Consider the following 15,955-nt stretch of genomic DNA (forward strand, 5'->3'; position numbering starts at 1 on the left):
ATCCAAATGCTCAGCAATTTCATCTTTTATAATTGACTCCAGCATCTTCCCCACCACTGATGTCAGACTAACTGGTCTATAATTACCCGTTTTCTCTCTCCCTCCTTTCTTAAAAAGTGGGATAACATTTGCTATCCTCCAATCCACAGGAACTGATCCTGAATCTATAGAACATTGAAAAATAATCTCCAATGCTTCCACTATTTCTAGAGCCTTTACCTTGAGTTCCCTTATCAAATCCAGTTCATTACACAACACTAATCCAGAATTGCCTTCTCCCTGGTAGGCTCCAGTACAAGCTGGTCTAAGAATCCATCTTGGTGGCACCCTACAAAATCCCTTTCTTGTGGTCCAGTACCAACCTGATTTTCCCAGTCTACCTGCATATTGAAATCTCTCCCATAACCACCGAAACATTACCTTTGTTACAAGCCACTTTTAACTCCTGATGCAACTTGCACCCTATATCAAGGCTACTGTTTGGGGGCCTGTAGATAACTCCCATTTGGGTCTTTTTGCCCTTACAATTTCTCAGTTCTATCCACAATAACTCTACATCCTCTGATTTTATGTCTCCACTCGCAAAGGACTGAATTTCATTCCTTACCAACAGAGCTACCCCACCCCCTCTGCCCACCTGTCTGTCTTTTCGATAGGACGTACAACCCTGAATATTCACTTCCCAGCTCCGATCCTCTTGCAGCCTTGTCTTCGTAATTTCCACAACATCATACAGCACCTACCAATCTCTAGCTCAAGAGAGAGTTAGATTTAGCTCATAGGGCTAAAGGAATCAAGGGATATTGGGAACAAGCAGGAATGTGGTAATGATTTTAGATGATCAGCCATGATCATATTGAATGGCGTGCTGCCTTGAAGGGCCGAATGGCCTACTCCTACACATATTGTTCTTTGTTTCTATGTTTCACTAGTTCCACCTACTGGCATTCTCTCTGCAGCCTTACAAACTTGTTTCCAGAATATGTTTATCCAGTTCCCTCAAAGACTACAGTGAAACATGTCTCCACCAATTCAGCATGCGTATGTTCCAACTGTGATAACATGCCAGCAGTTTAGTTTAGAATGAAATGATGCCCATCAGAAGAACTGCCAAGGGATGTCCAAAAGGCAGGGGTGGTTGTGCAGGCTGAGACATTTTTAGACTTTTAGAGATACAGTGTGGAAACAGGCCCTTCAGCCCGTGCCGACCAGTGATCTTTGTACGCTATCCTACACACAAGGGATAATTTACCATTTTTACCGAAGCCAAATAACCTATGAACCTGTATGTCTTTGGAATGTGGGAGCAAACTGGAGATCCCAGAGAAAACCCACGCAGGTCACGGGGAGAACGTAGAAACCCCATAGAGATAAGCACCCATAGTCAGGATCTAACCCGGGTCTCTGGCACTGTAAGGCAGAAACTCTACCGCTGTGCCTGGTGTGGAAGTTAGAATCATTTTTTCATTATGATGTTCTTAGTACTTTTCCCCTACATTGTATACCCGTTACATATAATCTTTTACCCTTCCACCAATGTGAAGAGTCCTTCGCTATCAAATCTATCCAGACCCTTCATTACTTCACATAATCAATTACATTTCTCCTCAGCCTTCTCCTCTCCCAGCTTATGTAAAGGCTTCATTCTTCAGAAATGTCTTTAAGTTGATTATTCAGCAAGTCAGGGACAGTAATTTTCCATGGCCATCTCACAATATACTTGCTATAGTTCTTTAGAATCATTGAATAATAACCCTAATTTTACCTGTGATCAAACAAATGGAATATACATTGGATCCATTAGTTAATGAATACCATGAAAAATTCATTATTGGGGTGGCACAGTGGTGTCAAGTCAAGTCAATTTATTTGTATAGCACATTTAAAAACAACCCATAGCGGTAGAGTTGCTGCCTTACAGCGCCAGAGACTCATGTTCGATCCTGACTATGGGTGCTTTCTGTATGGAGTTTGTACATTCTTCCTGTGACCATGTGGGTTTTCTCCAGGTGCTCCGGTTTCCTCCCACACTCCAAAGATGTACAGGTTTGTAATTGGCTTTGGTAAAATAGTAAATTATCCCAAGTGTGTAGGATAGTGTTAATGTGATCGGAGGGCGGCATGGACTTGTGGGCCGAAGGGCCTTTTTCCGCACTGTATCGTTAAAGTGCAAGGTGTATTGCTTTATTCTTATTTATTATTGCTGAGGATAGCACTATGGTGCAGCTGGTAAAGATGCTGCCTGACAGCGCCAGAGACCTGTTTTGAACCTGACTTCGGATGCTGTTTGTGGAGAGCTTGTACTTTCTCTTGTGTAGGAAGGAACTGCAGATGCAAGTTCAAACCGAAGATAGACACAAAATGCTAGAGTAACTCAGCAGGACAGGCAGCATCTATGGGGAGAAGGAATGGGTGGCGTTTCGGGTCGAGACCCTTCTTCAGACAAATTGTCTAAAGAAGGGTCTCAGCCCAAAACGCCATGCATTCCTTCACTCCAGAGATGCTGTCGGTCCCACTGAGTTACCCAGCGGGACGGGCAGGGTTAATTGGCCTCTCTGTTCATTGCCCCAAGGGTGTAAGGACTGGATGGGAGATTGGGATAACATGGAACAATTGTGAACGAGTGATCAATGGCTGGCATGGATTGGTGGGCCAAAAGGTTTGTTTCTGGACTATATCTCTATAATTATTCCTGGCTTAAAAAATCCATTGAAAACGCATGGGAGGATTTGCATGAAACCAGTCTTTCACTCGGTCATGTGATCGTTACCTGGGAAGCCCCTGAGGCTCCAGTCCTTCTAATCAATGTAACCACAGCACTGTTATTGTACATCATTTCCACACCCTCTCCAATATCCTCACACTTAATTCCTCTAACACACACACAGTTCAGAAGGAATATCCATTACCCAGGGAGAAAGTTAATAGCTGGTGGCTGTTAAGCTACCAGCAATGGATAATAAAAACCAATGTCTCATGTGCAAGGGATGCGATATGAAACAATACGACAGAACTTTACTTATCCCAGGAGAGAAATTGGTCTGCCAGCAAAATACAACATAAAACACAAGATACATGAAGCATGGAATTTAAGTGCTGAGTGGAAAGTCCAAGATTTGGGATGCAGTACAGGGAGTTCAATACTATCAGAAGTGTTGCCTTTTGGTTGAGGTCTCCATTTGCTTTCTGAGGTAGCCCTTGCAGAATACTATAAAAACCAACTGAAAATTCCTCCTTGGTCAATAACTATCTCCAATCAACACATAGAATAGCTTGATTTATATATTTCTTATATATGTTGTTCATATTTCCCTATGACCTAAGTCTTGGATAGTAGTGTCTGAAAAGTCAGAAGTTGAGGGCAGTGCTGACAAGTATATAAAGTGAGATCATAGATATGGTGTATCATTCTACTTTTGCATCTCAGCGATACTTTTTATTTCCAACACAGGTGTGAAAACATGCAGTTCCAAAGACCCGCCAGAGTTTCCATTGACCTCAGTCAAGATGATTTCAGTGGCCCCTTTCAGTTCAGTCTGTGGAAACGGATGCTGAAGTTAATTAATCCAGGTAAACTTATCTTCCAGTAGAGTCGAGGAATTATGGTGTTTGAAATATGGAAGAGATTTTGATAGAGGTGTGAGGAAAAATTGACACATTTGGTCCAGTCTGAAGAACGGTTTCGCCCTGAAATGTCACCTATTCCTTTTATCCAGAGATGCTGCCTGACCCAATGAGTTACTCCAGCTTCTTGTGTCTAAGTTCAGTGTAAATTAGCCCCTGCATGTCCTTCCTACACATTTGGGCCAGGCCAGCCCACAGGTTCAGTAGCGATACACCAGATATGTAACACGGCTGGTAATCCTGGGGCCTGAACTAACAGTTTAAAGAGTTCAGTACAGTGCAGGAGCAAACTCTTTGGCCCACAATGTCCATGCCGACAATGAAGCCAAGATAAACTAATCTCCTCTACCTGAAACCTATACCTCCATTCTCTGCATATCCATGCACCTCTCTAAAAGACACAATGGTGTCTGCCATCACCACCTCATCCAGCAACATGCTCCAGGCATCCTCTGTGTTAAAAAGAACATGCCCCGTACATATTTTTTTAACTTCATCGCTCTCACCTTAAGGCCACCTCCTGTGGTGCACAACATTTTCACCCTGGGGAAAAAAAGGTTGTGAATGTCTACCTTATCTCTGCCTTCCATCAGTTTAAGCATTGCTATCAGCTTCATATCACACGATGGAAACTGTCATTTAAATTCAGTTCATAATTTGGAATTTCATAATTTCATAATTTGGAATTTTGGAATAATTTGATGACCACGAAAAATGCAATAGACAATATGTGCAGGAGGAGGCCATTCTGCCCTTCGAGCCAGCACCAACGTTCAATGTGATCATGGCTGATCATTTTCAATCAGTACCCCGTTCCTGCCTTCTCCCCATACCCCCTGACTCCGCTATCCTTAAGAGCTCTATCTAGCTCTCTCTTGAATGCATTCAGAGAATTGGTCACCACTGCCTTCTGAGGCAGAGAATTCCACAGATTTACAACTCACTGACTGAAAAGGTTTTTCCTCATCTCCGTTCTAAATGGCCTACCCCTTATTCTTAAACCCCTGGTTCTGGACCCAACATCTTCACCCAACATTGGGAATATGTTTCCTGCCTCTAACGTGTCCAACCCCTTAATAATCTTCGATAAGATCCCCTCTCATCCTTCTAAATTCCAGTGTATACAAGCCTAGTCACTCCAGTCTTTCAACATATGACAGTCCCGCCATTCTGGGAATTAACCTAGTAAACCTACGCTGCACGCCCTCAATAGCAAGTGTATCCTTCCTCAAATTTGGAGACCAAAACTGCACACAGTACTCCAGGTGCGGTCTCACTAGGGCCCTGTACAACTGCAGAAGGACCTCTTTGCTCCTATACTTAACTCCTCTTGTTATGAAGGCCAACATTCCATTGGCTTTCTTCACTGCCTGCTGTACCCGCATGCTTCCTTTCAGTGACTGATGCACTAGGACACCCAGATCTCATTGTGCGTCCCATTTTCCTAACTTGACAGCATTCAGATAATAATCTGCCTTCATATTCTTACCACCAAAGTGGATAACCTCACACTTATCCACATTAAACTGCATCTGCCATGCATCCGGCCACTCACACAACCTGTCCAAGTCACCCTGCAACCACATAGCATCTTCCTCACAGTTCACACCGCCACCCAGCTTTGTATCATCTGCAAATTTGCTAATGGTACTTTTAATTCCTTCATCCAAGTCATTAATGTATATTGTAAATAGCTGCGGTCCCAGCACCGAGCCTTGCGGTACCCCACTAGTCACGGCCTGCCATTCTGAAAGGGACCCATTTATCCCCACTCTTTGCTTTCTGTCTGCCAACCAATTTTCTATCCATGTCAGTACCCTACCCCCAATACCATGTGCTCTAATTTTGCCCACTAATCTCCTACCTGGGACCTTGTCGAAGGCTTTCTGAAAGTCAAGGTACACTATATCCACCGGCTCTCCCCTGTGAATTATCCTAGTTACATCCTCAGAGGTGCAGGTGAACCTCTGCCTTACCTGGAAAGACTGTTTGGGTCCTTGGATGGAGTCGAGGGGGGAGGTAAATGGACGGGTGTTGCATCTCCTGCAGTTGCTGGGGAATGTACCTGGGGAGGGGGAGTGGTTTGGGTGGGAAGGAACGAACTGACCAGGGAGTTTTGGAGGGAACGGTCTCTGCGGAAAGCAGAAAGGGGTGGAGATGGGAAGATGTGGCCAGCAGTGGGATCCTGTTGGAGGTGGCAAAATGTTGGAGGATTATATGTTGTATGCGATGGCTGATGGGGTGGAAGGCGAGGACAAGGGGGACTCTGTCCTTGTTACGAATGGGGAGAGGGGGGAGCAATGTGTCAAAATGTTTGATTGGCAAATCGTGTGAATTCACCATGCAGACTTTTATCTCCCCTTCAGTCCCGATCAAACTGAAGCTGAATCCGAACACTGCGCATCCGAGACTCATCCTGTCCAGTGACCTGACAGCCATCAGACTCGGTGCTAAACAGATGGTCCCTGACAGACCAGAGCGATTTGTGCAGTGGCACGGTGTCCTGGCTTCTCAGGGCTTCAACACTGGGAGCCACTACTGGGAGGTAGAGGTCGGAAGGAACACTATGTGGAGTGTGGGAGTGGTAAAGGTATCGGTACCGAGGAAAGTGGAGTTCACACCGGAGCAGAAATCCGGAGCCTGGGTATTGTGGCGTCTGGGAGAGGAATATACCACTATGTCTTCACCACGTACTGCCCTCCCTGTTCCAGTCAAACCCCAGAGATTGGGCGTCTACCTGAACTATGAGGCTGGCCAGGTGACACTGTACAATGCCGATTACATGTCACATCTGTACACTTTCACGGACAAGTTCACCGAGAAACTCTATCCTTTCTTCTTAACGGGTTGCAACATTGATTCATTGCAAATAGTCCACTTGCATATATAGGTTTATGTGGTGAACGCCCGGCCAACCTTTATGGGGAGACACTTGAAACTGCCCTACTCCAGGGGTTATCAGTGTTAATCAGTGAGTCCAACGCTGGTAAGTCGTTCCAACATTGTCTCCACCTGTAAACTCCATCTTTAGATATCTATGTCCCGATCTGCAAACATTCCTGAGCCAAACATCTCTACCACATTCTGATGCGTTAAACTTGCCCTCACTACCCATCTTTTTGGCCAATTAACACTGAGCTTACCCATCTTCATTGATTCCTATTTTTCTCAATTTAAATATACACAAAATTCTGGAATGCTGATAAAAAATCAGCAAATCTACAGGTTTCTAAGCAAATTATAAGAAGTTAATGTGAAGGAGATTTCACAGGCTAGTTAGAAGAGGCTTTGAAGCCAATTATAAAAAGTTAATGTGAAGAAGCCTTTTAGAACGTTTGATATTGTGGTTACTATGTTCCTAAGCTTGCATGAACGGGTGATCACAAGTCGGCATGAACTCTATGGGCCGAAGGGCCTGTTTCCATGCTGTATCATTCAATTCAATTCAATAAATCACCTGCACCTTAATCTACATTTTGTCCAAATGAATCACTGGTGGCACAGTGGCGCAGTGGTAGAGTTGCTGCTTTACAGCGCCAGAGAGTGCTGTGTGTATGGAGTTTGTACAATCTCCCCGTGACCGCACGGGTGCACCAGTTTCCTACCAAATCTCAGTGACATGCAGGGTTGTAAGTTGGCCTCTAAATTGTTCCTAGTGTGTAGGATAGAACTAGTGTATGGTTGATCGTGATCGGTATGGATTGTTTACACGCTGTATGTCTTAACTAAACTAAACATCACATTTCTCCATATTTCATTTGTGAATTCAGAGTTCATTCTGATAACCTACCAAATGACCACTTTAAACTGGCTACAAAATCCTCCTCGTAGGTTCGCATATTAGTTTCAAAGGAAGGCTTTGAAATTTGACATGAGCAAATAAATCTACAAATTAATTTCTCCCTTGCGTTTGCTCATGTTATCAAATTTGGTGACTGTGATGCAAAATTAAATGAAAATCTTGCCAAGTGACTGTTTCATTTGTCATTCAAAAAACCTATGTCTGCACGTGAAGGAACTATACATCAATTGAATGTAAACTATGAACAGATTTATCAATAACTGCATAATATTAGTTGCATTCGTCGCTTTCAAGTTTGGTAACAATCATTTTATAATACAATCAATTCAAAATATATGCCTCTTTAGAACTGCCTGTTCCATTTCAGTTAATTTAAATTGATAATTGCTTGCAAAAATTAGTTGTTTCTTCTTTACCATAATTTAACTGTACATAACATTTATAAATAATCGATTCTTCACATCCATAACCCAAAGTAAATGTTGATTCATTTCACATCTGTTACCGCGCAAATAAAGGTCAACAAGGCTGCATGTTTTAAGCTAATTAAATAGTTACTATGCAAACCTATTTTTCTTTTTGTTTCTTTCGACAGCTTAAATTTCTGTCCTTTTTTTCAAAATTATAGTTCATGTGTTAAGATATTTCTCCTGGTTTGATGTTAAATTCAAAATCAGATGCTGATTACAGAATATACAAATTAATGGACAAAAATGTGTGATGCTGCACAGTGGTGCAGGTGGTGGAGCCTCTGCCTCCCAGTGCCAGAGACCCAGGATCAACCCTGACCTCGGGTGCTGACTGTGTGGAGGTTGCACGTTCACCCTGTGACTGTGTGGGTTTCCTCCGGTTTCTTCAAGTATTCTAAAGACATGCAGTTTGTAGATAATAAAATGGCCCTTATTGTGTAGTGTATGGATACGAAGGGGAGATAACATAGAAGTAGTGTAACTGGCGGTTGGCATGGACACAGTGGGCTAAAGGGGCTGTTTCCATGATGCATCTGTCCAATAAATTAATCAACAGCCCACTTAGGTGTGCAGTGTGATTGGTGAAAAACAAGGAGTATATTGCAGTTACTTCAATTCATTAACTCTGCTGATGTGGAGACCTGCTCTCATTCTCCATAAGCAGAGAGTCGAGAGCCAAGACATTGTCCTATCTGGAACATACAGGTATGACAATGAAATTCTTTCTTGCAGCAGCACAACAGAATATGTAAACATAGTACACTGTAAGCAATGTAATAAACGAGAGAAATAAAAAGTGCAGTTTGTGTAGATATACACATACTCACAAATACATACATATATACACGCATACACACGTACACACAAAAAAGCTCCAATAATAGTGCTATAGTAACAATAATAGTCTCTGTACATCAGCGCTTATTTGAGGTTGTAGTGTTTAATTCGAATGGCTGCAGGGAAGAGGCTGTTCCTGAACCTGGACGATGCAGTTTTCAGGCTCCTGTAACATCTTCCCGATGGCAGGGGGTGAAATGAGTGTGTGGCCACTAACTGCCATTCACGCTAAGCTTGAAATAAGGCATTCTCCCTGGAACAAACTTTGAGCAAGATGGAAATATTCCTGAACAATCAACCAGCTTCTTAGACTTAGTACATACTACACTACAGCACATGAACAGGCCCTTCAGCCTGCAATGTCTGTGACGACATGACGAAGCCGAAGAACTCGGAGAAAACCCATGCATGTCATGGGGAGAACGTACAAACTCCATACAGACAGCACCCGTAGTCGGGATCGAACCCGGGTATCTGGCGCTGCATTCACTATAAGGCAGCTATTCTACCGCTGCGCCACCGTGTCGCCTATTATTAAGATTTAGTTCGGGATATGCTGAGAAAAGAAGATTTTAATTTTGGTGGTCATGCCCGTTGTTTGAAATGTACCTTATTTTATATGTGTATTTTGTGTACCTTTTTTGAGATGCTTGTGTGTATTTCACTAACTTAAATGCTTCCTGAGTCTAATATTATGCACGGATTATGCTATAACTCATCCAATATTCAGCACTACTTGAAGGAACATATGTACATAAATCGCAGAACGGTGTAAAAGCACTAGGGTGATAGTAGTGAGTGGTTTTACACTTCTCTGATAGCGAGGGCTTGCTTTAGTGCAAGGCGCTGAAATAGGGCAGAATTTAATAGATTCATTTATGGTCATTAAACAGAGAGTCCTTCGAGAGATCAGTACTCCACACTTTGTTGGGAATTGGGCAGGTGGTCCCAAATGTCAATTGGGAACACTTTGGGAACAATGACCACAATTCTGTATGTTTAAAGATGGTTATCGGAAAGGATAAGTGTAGTTTTTGAATTAAAGTCCTGAATTAAGAGGGAGCTGATTTCAGTTGAATCAGATATAACGGTGAATATAAATAGATCTATCCGAGGTTTTATGGGGAGCAAAGGAAGAGATTGCTAGAGCTGTTTCTCTGACAGGAGTATCAACGGAGTAATCTGAAACAATTAATTCAGCGCCATTTCTCAAATTACACTCCAGCTTTACTGCATGGCTGGAAAGGATGGGACCAGTGCAGGGTCATTAAAGCAAACTCCCGTGTGCTCGGAGGAAGGTTCCCACACTGCAGAGGGATGGTATAACTGATTTACAAAGGTGCTGTGATCGCAGGAAACCTAATTTGAAAAAAGATTAAAAGGGAAGGATAAGGACACGCACAGACAAATAGCACTACAAATCGGCAGAACTCGAGTAAGAGAAGGGATACCGTGGTCAGAGGCGAACTCCAAGTGGAGCATGAAGTTACAACAGGTGTAGGTTGTATTTAATTGCCTTTAATTCCAACTTCTGGACCAGCCATATTGAAACAACTACCAAGAAAGCACACCAACGCCTCAACTTCCATAGAAGGCCTAGGATGTTTGGCATGTCACCTACAACTCTCAACAACGTCTACAGATGCACCATATCAAGTGTTTTATCAGGATGCTTCACAGCTTGGTCCGGTAACAGCTCCATCCAAGACCGCAAGAAATTGCAGTGAATTGTGGACGCAGCCCAGACCATCACACAAACCAACCTCCCTTCCATTGACTCCATTTATAACTCACGCTGCCTCAGCAAGGATTTTGTCCGGGTGATCCGGTTCCCTCCCATATCCGAAAGACGTACGTATTTTAGGTTAATTGGCCTCTGGATAATGTGCAGGGAGTCGCTGCAAAAGTGGAAAAACAAAACCAGGGCCAACCACCGATTTCCCTCTCACGCTGACTACCCCTAATCAGTCCTTGTTTTTCCAACTGTCGGTCGATATTGTCTCTCGGAATCATTTCCGATAACTTTCTGACCACCTACGTAGAGCACTGGCCGTTAGTTCCAAGGTTTTACCTGATAGACCCTCTAGAATAAATGCACAACTTCTCAATATTCTGGTATTTCACCTGTTGCTGGGAACCACTGGGGTGTAAGCTTCCCAAGCGATATATGAGATGTTATTCCGCTAATTTGCTTGTTACCTCACTCTGACAGTGGAAGAGGCCCAAGACAGAAAGGGTGTACGGGAATGGGAAGTGGAGTTAGTGTTTGGAGATCGCGGGCTGATTGCAAGTTTCCAAGGCCGACTGATTGCAAGTCTTCTTCCCTTGGCACGCGAGAGAGGGGGAAAGAGCGAGCGAGAGAGAGAGAGAGAGAGAGAGAGAGAGAGAGGGAGAGGGAGAGAGAGAGAGAGAGAGAGAGAGAGAGAGAGAGAGGGAGAGAGGGAGAGGGGGAGAGGGAGAGAGGGAGAGAGAGATTGTGTTTGTTTATATATGTGCACATGTAGATTTGGCTTTGTATGTGTGAGCATATGTTCATATAGTCATATTCGCATGTGTTTGTCTGTCTACATTCCAGTTCGTGTATCTGTCAGTGGGTATTTATGTGCAGATTCGTGTCAGTGTGTATGTTGTAATTTCATGGGGTTGTGTGTGTAGATTCGTGTTTGTGTGTGTGTGTGTGTGTGTGTGCGCATGTGCTCATGTGCCTGATGCTCACGCACTGGACAGTGCAAGACTTTATGTCCACGGCCCCGCGGTGAGGCTCAAAGTTCACGAGGTTAATTCCCGGGATGGCGAGACTGTCATATGTTGAAAGAATGGAGCGACTGGGCTTCTATTAACTGGAATTTCGAAAGATGAGAGGGGATCTTTTAGAAACATAGAAGATTATTAAGGGGTTGGGCACGTTAGAGGCAGGAAACATGTTCCCGATGTGGGGGAGTCCAGAACCAGGGGTCACAGTTTAAGGATAAAGGGTAGGCCATTTAGAACGGAGATGAGGAAAACCTTTTTCATCCAGAGAGTTGTGAATCTGTGGAATTATCTGCCACAGACGGCAGTGGAGGCCAATTCTTTGGATGCTTTCATGAGAGAGTTAGATAGATCTCTTAAAGATAGCGGAGTCAAGGGATATAGGAAAGAAGGCGGGAACGGGGTACCGATTGTAGATGTTCAGCCATGATCATATTGAATGGCGGTGGTGGTTCGAAGGGCCGAATGGCCTACCCCTGCATCTATTGTCTATTGTCTATTGTCTAAACGCAGGCAGGTGGAAATAATGTAGCTTGGACATGTTGGCAGGTGTGGGCAAGTTGGGCCGAAGGACCTGTATCACTCTACGACTCTGACTCTCTAGTCCTCAGCCTGCTAGTGTTCTTTGTGAGGAAAAATTGACACATTTGGTCCAGTCTGAAGAAAGGTTTCGCCCTGAAACGTCACCTATTCCTTTTATCCAGAGATGCTGCCTGACCCACTGAGTTACTCCAGCTTCTTGTGTCTATGTTCAGTGTAAATTAGCCCCTGCATGTCCTTCCTACACATTTGGGACAGGCCAGCCCACAGGTTCAGTAGCGATACACCAGATATGTAACACGACTGGTAATCCTGGGGCCTGAACTAACAGTTTAAAGAGTTCAGTACAGTGCAGGAGCAGACCCTTTAGCCCACAATGTCCATGCCGACAATGAAGCCAAGATAAACTAATCTCCTCTACCTGAAACCTATACCTCCATTCTCTGCATATCCATGCACCTCTCTAAAAGACACTATGGTGTCTGCCTCCACCATCTCATCCAGCAACATGCTCCAGGCATCCTCTGTGTTAAAAAAACATGCCCCGTACATATTTTTTTAACTTCATCACTCTCACCTTAAAGCCACGTCCTGTGGTCCACAACATTTTCACCCTGGGAAAAAAGGTTGTGAATGTCTACCTTATCTCTGCCTTCCATCAGTTTAAGCATTGCTATCAGCTTCATATCACACGATGGAAACTGTGTCATTTAAATTCAGTTCATAATTTGGAATTTCATAATTTCATAATTTGGAATTTTGGAATAATTTGGAATATCTGGCCTATATTAAGATGACCACGAAAAATGCAATAGACAATAGGTGCAGGAGGAGGCCATTCGGCCCTTCGAGCCAGCACCACCATTCAATGTGATCATGGCTGATCATTCTCAATCAGTACCCCGTTCCTGCCTTCTCCCCATACCCCCTGACTCCGCTATCCTTAAGAGCTCTATCTAGCTCTCTCTTGAATGCATTCAGAGAATTGGTCACCACTGCCTTCTGAGGCAGAGAATTCCACAGATTTCCAACTCACTGACTGAAAAGGTTTCTCCTCATCTCCGTTCTAAATGGCCTACCCCTTATTCTTAAACCCCTGGTTCTGGACTTCACCCAACATTGGGAATATGTTTCCTGCCTCTAACGTGCCCAACCCCTTAATAATCTTATATGTTTCGATAAGATCCCCTCTCATCCTTCTAAATTCCAGTCACTCCAGTCTTTCAACATATGACAGTCCCGCCATTCTGGGAATTAACCTAGTAAACCTACGCTGCACGCCCTCAATAGCAAGTGTATCCTTCCTCAAATTTGGAGACCAAAACTGCACACAGTACTCCAGGTGCGGTCTCACTAGGGCCCTGTACAACTGCAGAAGGACCTCTTTGCTCCTATACTTAACTCCTCTTGTTATGAAGGCCAACATTCCATTGGCTTTCTTCACTGCCTGCTGTACCTGCATGCTTCCTTTCAGTGACTGATGCACTAGGACACCCAGATCTCATTGTGCATCCCATTTTCCTAACTTGACAGCATTCAGATAATAATCTGCCTTCATATTCTTACCACCAAAGTGGATAGCCTCACACTTATCCACATTAAACTGCATCTGCCATGCATCCGGCCACTCACACAACCTGTCCAAGTCACCCTGCAACCACATAGCATCTTCCTCACAGTTCACACCGCCACCCAGCTTTGTATCATCTGCAAATTTGCTAATGGTACTTTTAATTCCTTCATCCAAGTCATTAATGTATATTGTAAATAGCTGCGGTCCCAGCACCGAGCCTTGCGGTACCCCACTAGTCTGGCATTCTGAAAGGGACCCATTTATCCCCACTCTTTGCTTTCCGTCTGCCAACCAATGTTCTATCCATGTCAGTACCCTACCCCCAATACCATGTGCTCTAATTTTGCCCACTAATCTCCTACCTGGGACATTGTCGAAGGCTTTCTGAAAGTCAAGGTACACTATATCCACCGGCTCTCCCCTGTCAATTATCCTAGTTACATCCTCAAAGGTGCAGGTGAACCTCTGCCTTATCTTGAAAGACTGTTTTGGTCCTTGGATGGAGTCGAGGGGGGAGGTAAAGGGACAGGTGTTGCATCTCCTGCAGTTGCAGGGGAAAGTACCTGGGGAGGGAGTGGTTTGGGTGGGAAGGAACGAGCTGACCAGGGAGTTTTGGAGGGAACGGTCTCTGCAGAAAGCAGAAAGGGGTGGAGATGGGAAGATGTGGCCAGCAGTGGGATCCCGTTGGAGGTGGCAAAATGTTGGAGGATTATATGTTGTATGCGATGGCTGATGGGGTGGAAGGCGAGGACAAGGGGGACACTGTCCTTGTTACGAATGGGGAGAGGGGGAGCAATGTGTCAAAATGTTTGATTGGCAAATCGTGTGAATTCACCATGCAGACTTTTTTCTCCCCTTCAGTCCCGATCAAACTGAAGCTGAATCCGAACACTGCGCATCCGAGACTCATCCTGTCCGGTGACCTGACAGCCATCAGACTCGGTGCTAAACAGATGGTCCCTGACAGACCAGAGCGATTTGTGCAGTGGCACGGTGTCCTGGCATCTCAGGGCTTCAACACTGGGAGCCACTACTGGGAGGTAGAGGTCGGAAGGAACACTATGTGGAGTGTGGGAGTGGTAAAGGTATCGGTACCGAGGAAAGCGGAGTTCACACCGGAGCCGAAATCCGGAGCCTGGGTATTGTGGCGTCTGGGAGAGGAATATACCACTATGTCTTCACCACGTACTGCCCTCCCTGTTCCAGTCAAACCCCAGAGATTGGGCGTCTACCTGAACTATGAGGCTGGCCAGGTGACACTGTACAATGCCAATGACATGGCACATCTGTACACTTTCACGGACAACTTCACCGAGAAACTCTATCCTTTCTTCTTAACGGGTTGCAACATTGATTCATTGCAAATAGTCCACTTGCATATATAGGTTTATTTGGTGAACGCGCGGTCAACCTTTATGGGGAGACACTTGAAACTGCCCTACTCCAGGGGTTATCAGTGTTAATCAGTGTCTGATAAGTCGTTCCAACAATGACCTGTAAACTCCATCTTTAGATATCTAAGACCAAGTGGACCTGTTGGGGCCCAAATCTCTCCTGCATTGGTGCAGCACACTCTCCTCTCCCCCACCCCCTCCCCCTCCCCCTCCCTCCCGAGGAGATAGATTTAAACTTTAAAATGTGAATAACTTTAAAAATATACACCGATTTCAATGAAACTTCTTCCATTAGCACCAAAGGGACGACGGTGAGTAAGGTGGGCCTAAAATTGTCACGCTATCGTGTAACGTTTTGGCTGTAGTTCAGGAACAAACAAACAAACAAACGACAGTCGATGTCCCTATCTGCAAAATTCCTGAGCCAAACATCTCTACCACATACTGATGCGTTAAACTTGCCCTCACTACCCATATTCCTATTTTTCTCAACTTAAATATATACGAAATTCTGGAATGCTGATAAAATATCAGCAAATGTACAGGTTTCTAAGCAAATTATAAGAAGTTAATGTGAAGGAGATTTCACAGGCTAGTTAGAAGAGGCTTTGAAGCCAATTATAAAAAGTTAATGTGAAGAAGACTTTTAGAACGTTTGATATTGTGGTCACTATGTTCCAAAGCGTATGTGAACGGGTGATCACAAGTCGGCATGAACTCTATGGGCCGAAGGGCCTGTTTCCATGCTGTATCATTCAATTCAATAAATCACCTGCAACTTAAACTACATTTTGTCCAAATGAATCACAGGCGGCACAGTGGCGCAGTGGTAGAGTTGCTGCTTTACAGCGCCAGAGAGCCAAGTTCAATCCTGACTACGGGTGCTGTCTGTACGGAGTTTGTACACTCTCCCCATGACCGCATGGATGCTCCAGTTTCCTACCACATCTCAATGACATGCAGG

The 15,955-nt window shown here is 44.3% G+C and overlaps 1 protein-coding gene and 1 pseudogene across 3 annotated transcripts in view; one reads left to right on the plus strand and one right to left on the minus strand.

Moving 5' to 3' along the window:
* The window catches only part of LOC144603226 (nuclear factor 7, ovary-like), a 34,105-nt gene extending 19,123 nt beyond the window's left edge, over nt 1-14,982 (plus strand). The window contains exons 5-6 of one of the 2 annotated variants that reach the window (XM_078416426.1): nt 3,452-3,570; nt 14,459-14,982. In XM_078416426.1, coding sequence (XP_078272552.1) covers nt 3,452-3,570; nt 14,459-14,982 — 643 coding nt within the window. Of the gene's footprint in view, nt 1-3,451; nt 3,571-5,990; nt 7,891-14,458 lie in introns of those variants that run through there. The other variant, XM_078416425.1, reaches the window with a different exon arrangement.
* LOC144603231 (class I histocompatibility antigen, F10 alpha chain-like) overlaps nt 1-15,955 on the minus strand; it is a 1,654,937-nt pseudogene that overhangs the window by 161,674 nt on the left and 1,477,308 nt on the right. The gene's annotated exons all lie outside the window — the stretch shown is intronic.

Source organism: Rhinoraja longicauda, chromosome 19 (genome assembly GCF_053455715.1).
Source record: "Rhinoraja longicauda isolate Sanriku21f chromosome 19, sRhiLon1.1, whole genome shotgun sequence".
NCBI lineage: Eukaryota > Metazoa > Chordata > Chondrichthyes > Rajiformes > Arhynchobatidae > Rhinoraja > Rhinoraja longicauda.